We start from the raw sequence: 7,320 nt of genomic DNA, 5'->3' as shown, positions 1-7,320 counted from the left end.
AGACAATCTCTGGGATAAACAGAAAGTTGCAGAACATATCATAAAAAAATATCATTTAGATGACAGTTCATGATAACCTGAAAAATTTTAGGCTTGAAAGAATTCTATGTTTCTAATTCCATTTGTGGTAGTAAGCATAATATTCATATACACAAATAATATGTTTGACATGCAGCTGTAATTTCGTTCGCAAATGTCTACTTTCGTTTCGCAACCACATCAAATCAAAATTCATACTTACCAATTTGCATATAATGCACCACCATAACCGCACGGAATTGTGGGTATTCAAGTTGGTTTGTTTAGGCTCTCTGATTGGTCGAGCCCAGCGTGAGTTTCGTCCGCCGCTCATAGAGGCAGTAGTTACCGTGTTGCCCTTTCTCCTATTCAAGATTCCACCCCCTGGTCCTGATCGTCCTGATCGGGCGTGATCGTCCCAGTCGTTTTGATGTCCGTGTTGTTGGTGAGGAAGGCACGTGGGCCACGTGACAGTAGATAGAAATATTGGGCTGTCATTTAATTAAGTACTTTTATATAATTCAGTTCAATATAATAGCAATGCATGTAGCATCTGAAGATAAAATTGAAGCTATAGGCCGAGTACTTAGTGACCAAACCAGACCTCTCAAAGAGAGGTTCCGAGCTTTATTTACTCTGAGAAATCTTGGTGGCTCTGTGGCACTGCGTTGTATCGAGCAATGTTTTACCGATCCGTCAGCCTTATTGAAGCACGAACTTGCATATTGTCTTGGTCAAATGCAAGATACTAGGGCCATTCCGGTGTTGAAACGTATCCTGGCCGACAGAAATCAAGAATCAATGGTTAGGCACGAAGCAGGTTTGTTGTTTGTTCATTCATTCATTCATCAGTAATCTGTCAGACGACAGGTTCACAGTCTCTTCCAAAACAGTTCCTCCACTTAATACGATCTTTTGTTTTTGGAAAGAGGCTATCCAGGAAAAGTGATAATGTGGTAGTTTTTCCATTTGCTTCTTATAGTGTTAAAAATTGAATTAGGTTAGTTGTATTCTGTAGTGTTACCGGTAGTCTGTGAGTCCTATTATGACAAAAAAATATGTATAGCAGAAACTATAAACATTTAAGTGTGCTCTTTTCCATTGTCTAATGTGCCTTGTTATTAAACGTGCTTGATTATTATTTTTGATGCCATATTGTCACAAGAAAAGATTGTCATAGAATTAGATTCACATTTGATTTTGGTTTCAATGGAGATAACAGTAGTGATGAGCCATGTGTCATGCCTCAGTATTGTTATTTTAAATTTCCTGGGTATAATACTTCCAATATTGTGACAATAATGACATAATGTACACCAGTTATATGTCTAGAAGATGAATAAATAGTTGATAAAGTCTGCTGTCAAATCAGATATCTATGTAGTGATGTTTCTTCTCATTAAAACATATACATATGGCATGGTGCAGTTTTAAGTTAGAAAATGTTAAGTTTGAAATATTATAAATTCTATGTAATTGATTCCATAAAATTAGTATTTTTGGTCAGAACATATCTTTTTAAAACCATTCAGAAGATAAACTGAAGGATTGTTAGCATGCCCATGTTTGGACCACCTTGACTTTCTCAGGTTTATGTAATTTTTGCATTGAAGCTATTCACTTTGCAAAGTTCTGTTATTGAAACCATCAGGTTCCATGATTAGTAGTCACAGTGTTGTTCATTTGTGAGTTGTAGCTGTAAAATAAGTATTCTTGATGATAAGTTAAAAGCTTTGATGATTTGTTTCTAGTAGCATATTGGTTGTGCTGAGTATCACAACATTTTCAACTTAATATATGATATTGACGTCTGCCATGTTTTGCATGATATTTGATTACAAACACATGTAAATTATGAATGTGGTTCTGAAAAGAAGTGTGATAATCTTGGAACCATTATAATTGCACAAATGGAATGTATATTCACAAATTTCACGTACTGAAATCAGCGTTATTCAGCAACTGCCTATTAACACAGATTGTCAGATTAATTTTTAGGAAAGGAAGCAGGATTATGAGACTGCCATACTCTCCTCCCCTCACAAGTTTTAAGTCATTCCAGTGATTCTCATGTAATGTCATATGAACATTGTACAATTAGAAGCCACTGCACCATACTTTTTGATGTATTGCATTCAATAATAATATGACAGAAGTGTGAACTTGTGAAATGGGAGCTATAGTGGTACCACTTAAATTAATATCCTGGAATGAAGTGTGGTGATAGATATTTGTAAAAGATCCAACTTTTTTGAAGGCCCTATATGTATACTATATAAATCAACAAATGGCTGTGTGAAATCTTTGTTTAGCTTTTGGTTTGCTGGCAGTAGTTAATCAACCATTGGACTTGTGCATTTGAAATTTTGTATGGCTCTAGGATCATAAACAGCTACACATTTTGCATGGAACATTGTTTGTAATGTAATGTATGTAAGGGGTGGGCCATAAAAACCGGCCCCTGCACTACGACCTTCAGTGATCTAATGTGCTTCCCCTTTGATTAGCCTCTTATTAATCCTACACTTTTAATAAAGTGTAGGACCATGCTTATGGGGCCATCATAAAAGTTACTTGGTTTCATAAAAAACTGATNGCCTCTTATTAATCCTACACTTTTAATAAAGTGTAGGACCATGCTTTGGTTTCATAAAAAACTGATCCAAGTGACGAAATCTTAAATAAGCTATGGCCTCACAATCACACAGGATGTGTGTGGCTGATTTGTTTTCTTGTAGGCACCTTTCACAAGTTGGGTTATCTGTCAGTCCCAGCTTGTAAAGGTGTCCTTTTAGGTGGCAGTGTCCGGTAAGTAATCCTACCACCCATCTTAGTTGATCTCTGTTTAATCTCAACAGATCCTTCCTTCTTCTGGCAGAGGGTCCTGATATAAAACCCATTGCCTGTTTGAGTCCAATTATGGATTCTCAGTATTTTTTATGATTCCCATCAGTGCAGTCCCTGATCACTTTTTTTTTGGCAACTCTAATTGAGATGCCGCAAGCTGGTTCAGGTACTATGAACAGCTGCTCAGCTCCTGTTCTTGCCAGCTGATCTGCGGTTTCATTCCCTGCTATACCCTCATGACCTGGCACCCATATCAGTTGTACTCTGTTATGTCTGGCCAGTTGTATGGGGGATTGGTGGCAGTCCCAAACCAATTTTGAAGTGATTTGGTGTGTACCAAGTGCTTTAATTGCAGCTTGACTGTCTGATAGGATATGGATGTTCCTATTTCTATAGTTCCTATCTAAATTCTCACCTGTGTATGCCTTACTGGCATACGCCTCTGCCTGGAATACTGTTGTGTACTGCCCAAGGCTGTGAGGTATGCTTCTGTCTCGTTCCATCACAATACACCCCAGGTCCAGTGCCTTTATTTGTCTTGGAGCCATCTGTATACCAGATTAGTCCCCCCTTTCTATCGGGTTGAAACCCCTCTTTCCATTCACTTCTATCTGATCGTGAAGGGTCTATCATAAACATGTTTCGGTAGCGTTTTATCAGATCCCATCTGTAGGATGGGTTCTTTGTTCATATCCCGAGTCATGTTTGCATGTCCAAAACCTTCAGATTTAGGTCTTCATTAATCATTGCAACGTAATCTCTAATTTCCTAACTTAGCCTCTGCTTCCATCTGCAAATGCAGTGGAGGGAGTCATAGTAGAATTTCAATTGCAGCTGTTGGAGCTGTTCTCTTTGCTCCCGTAATTCCCAAGCAGGCTGTCCTTTGCAGTTTGCTAAGTTCTGCCTTATTTGTTTTGAGTTTGACTCTAAGCCACCATATAGTGGCGGCATAGGTAATTATGGGTCTTGCCACTGCAGTGTATATCCAATATACCATCCTTGGTGTCAGTCCCCAAGTCTTCCCAAAGGTGCCTCTGCATGTCCAGAAGGCCTTATAGCCCTTATTAATAGCCTGATCCAGCTGTTTCTTCCATGTCAGCCCCTTGTCTAATGTTAATCCAAGTTACTTGACTTCACTGGATAGCCGGATCTCTTAACTGAAGAGGATTGGTTCTTTGAGCCCATTGATATCCCTCTTCCTATTAAAGGGTACAATCACTGTCTTGTTTGGATTGATAGACAAGTTTGTCCTTTCGCACCACTGTTGAACTGTATACTGGGCTGTTTGTAAGACCTCTGATACAGCGTGTGGGAATTTCCCATTAATTAGGATTGCTATAACATCAGCATATTCTACTGTGAAATGACCTGTACAGTTGAGCTCCCAAAGATCATCATCCATGACCAGGCTCCACAGGAGAAGGGAAAGAACACCCCCCTGTGGACACCCTTTCACAGCAGATGCTCCTAGGGTCTCTCAAGATAACGTACATTGTTTGTAAGTTAACAGTTAAAAAATGGAGACAGTGCAAAACTTCGAGGTTATATCCAGAAATTTAAAAAAACTACTTCATACATATAGAAAAATAGAATAACCGTAGCAATAGAAAGAATAGATCTGTAGTACTAAAATTTTATGCAGTAACAAAGTAGGCTTTGTGAGCTGTGTTTGATACTTCTTGTTCAGTAAGTAAGGCTGCTTTCAGTTTTCAGAAGACTCGTTTAATTTAATTTCCCATTTATGAGACATTGTATCTTCACATTTGATTCCAGGTGAGGCTTTAGGAGCAATAGCATCGTCAGATGTTAAGGATATTTTAGAAGAATATTCGGATGATCCTGTAATTGAAGTTGCAGAAACTTGTCAGCTGGCTTTGAGTAGAATTAGGTGGTTGGCTGAGTCTGGCCAGTCAGAAAAGAAATTATCTGAAAATCCATATGCCTCTGTAGATCCTGCACCTCCATCACAGGAAACTGATGTAACAGTTTTGAAACTGATGTTAAAGGATGAAAATCTAAACTTGTTTGATAGATACAGAGCAATGTTCACCCTGAGGAATTTAAAGACATCAGAGAGTATACTGGCCCTTGGTGAAGGTATGTGTAATTTTAAAGTGGCATAATGGAGGTAGCATTGGATTTACAAATTGACTGTTATATGTTAATTGGGTTTTTGTGCATTCTTCGGTACTTGGTCTGCAGACATGCTTTATACTTAAAGGATGAAAATGAGAGACAGGTTTTTGCTAGGTTGAGACTTTGTTTTCCACAGTGTTATTTTAACTGTCTTTAAGGATTTTCTGTGTATGGATAGAATTTGTGCAGGAACACTGACACAAAAGCTGAGACACCTTTGAATCTCATACCAGGCTGATACTAAAGTTGGGGCATCTTCCAACCTGACTCTGGGCCGATATTAAATGTGGGACACCTTTGGATCTGAGCCTCTATGTTACATGCTGAACATCCTTGATAGAAAGCAGAAATTTTTGTGGCAGCAAATTTTGAATGTGTAAACTCTTGGAAGTATCAGTGAATAAATGATTCTTGTCATGACAGCAGGAACCTCAGATCTGACTTAAATTTTAGTTTGTAATTATAGTTGTCGGCATTAATTTTCTTGTATAGATTCAATGTGCATATTCAATTTTTAATGCAGGTTTGAAGGCTGGTAGTGCACTCTTCCGCCATGAAGTGGCTTTTGTGTTGGGGCAGCTTCAGAAAGATAGCAGCATTCCTTATCTGCAGGCTTCACTGGAAGACCATGCAGAGAATGAGATGGTGCGTCATGAATGTGCCGAGGCTTTGGGAGCGATTGGCTCTCCAGTATGTGTTAATATTTTAAGGAAATATTTAGAAGATGATAAACGGGTTGTGAAGGAAAGCTGTGAAATAGCATTGGACATGTGTGAATATGAAAATAGCCCAGAATTTCAGTATGCCAACACTTTGCTTAAGTTATAGATTTGAAAATTTATTTTACTTTTCCAGACTCAAAGAGTAACTTTAATAAAAGTTTCATATCATGAAGACAGTATTTACTAAAACGTATTAGTGTGTTACATGAAGGTGATATATATTGATTACAAGACCCCACATTTATTATGCACTGCCTAACTGAATACTGAAGATAGATGGTAGGTTTCCCCACTCTTACCTTCGAGCACTGTGGGTTACCTCTGTTGCTGGATGGAGTTCTGTTCTTGTACTCATCACCGTGCACCTTCATTACTTAGTCGGCCTGTACCCAGACTGATTCAAAAGTTCTTAGATTGCAGTACTTTTAGATCCTTGAAACTGAATTTCTGGAGATGGAGTTGACTGATTTAAAAACTTTATCCATGCTCATTGCCAAGGTATTTATTACCAGGGATGATATTGTCATGTGTTGGGTATGTGATGCGACAGATAACTTCACACCATTTGGATCTAGCGAATTTATTCCACTCACTCTTACATGTACACAATTCACAGTTTCTCAGTTACTACCATCGCAGTATCACAATTACTTCTCCTGCTGGAGTCACTGCCATTCACTCAATACAACTCAACTCGTAGCTGCTGGACTTCAACTCTTACTGAATACTAGTAACTCTACTCACTGACGAATACTCCTGTTATGTAGCTTCCACACTGACAACACAGAAAACAGTTACGTGATAGCTTTCACTGTGGCGTGACATGTTTACTGATTACCTAGCAACAGTCGCTGCACTGGCTCCCCTGTTGCATGACGCCATGTTTACAGAGGCATTGCTGGGCAACGCTGCATAGCAACCAGCGCGCCTCGGCTCAGCACGGACAAACACCGCTTCCTTACTGTTGCGTAACCTTGTTTCCACCATTGCTTAACTTGACAACCAACCGTTTATCAAGGGTCTGTCTTCGTGGTAACTTGTTCCACCTCCCATTGCCCAGCAATGGTTAGACATGTCACAATATTTTAAGAAATAAAAATTATTGAATATCTGTTCATGCACCTGTTCTGAGCTGACAAAATTTTTGGCAGTGAAAAGTGTTGCAATTTATTTTCTTTTTATTTGGTGCTGTTACTGCAAGCTGGTGTTTTCTCTGATGCATACACTATTAATCCTGTTTGTGGTCAACTGGTGGTTGAAAACTGACACATGTTTTTGTATTGAAACCTCTAGTTATATATCAAGTAGAAGCTAACATCATAAATGGAGGTTCAAGGAGGTCACTGCTTGTATTTCCTGTAGTATGTAAAAGAACTGACTGATTATTTGTAATTTCTGGAAAGGGTATTTATACATTGTTGCATCCTATGTTTCAGTTCATTGTTATTCAAATGAAGACATGATAGCTAGTCTTCTAGAGTGAAACTGTGACTGGAATGGCAAGTGGCTTACAGTTTAAAACTGGCATGATTGAAAGTGATGTATATATATATTTGATTGAAAAATAATAAATTATTTTCAAGTCACAGTTTTTCTT

At 38.4% G+C, this 7,320-nt stretch overlaps 1 protein-coding gene across 1 annotated transcript; it reads left to right on the top strand.

Annotated features, from left to right (window-relative positions):
- Positions 1 to 6: 6 nt before the first annotated feature.
- On the top strand, positions 7 to 6,315 carry LOC111862928 (deoxyhypusine hydroxylase). Its single transcript, XM_023848797.2, has 3 exons — positions 7 to 838; positions 4,639 to 4,962; positions 5,525 to 6,315. Exons 1-3 carry the CDS (start codon positions 559 to 561, stop codon positions 5,827 to 5,829), a joined length of 909 nt encoding a protein of 302 aa, XP_023704565.1. The 5' UTR covers positions 7 to 558; the 3' UTR covers positions 5,830 to 6,315.
- The last annotated feature ends 1,005 nt before the right edge of the window (positions 6,316 to 7,320 follow it).

This window comes from Cryptotermes secundus, unplaced genomic scaffold (genome assembly GCF_002891405.2).
Source record: "Cryptotermes secundus unplaced genomic scaffold, Csec_1.0 scaffold697, whole genome shotgun sequence".
NCBI classification, from domain to species: domain Eukaryota; kingdom Metazoa; phylum Arthropoda; class Insecta; order Blattodea; family Kalotermitidae; genus Cryptotermes; species Cryptotermes secundus.
This window is presented reverse-complemented; position numbering and strand designations above follow the sequence as displayed.

Bases quoted from the DNA above. Each gene is read 5' to 3' on its own strand.
- LOC111862928 (XM_023848797.2), top strand. From the start codon at position 559: ATGCATGTAGCATCTGAAGATAAAATTGAAGCTATAGGCCGAGTACTT. The intron at 839-4,638 runs GTTTGTTGTTTG...ATTTGATTCCAG, and splicing joins AATGGTTAGGCACGAAGCAG to GTGAGGCTTTAGGAGCAATA. The intron at 4,963-5,524 runs GTATGTGTAATT...TTTTTAATGCAG, and splicing joins TATACTGGCCCTTGGTGAAG to GTTTGAAGGCTGGTAGTGCA.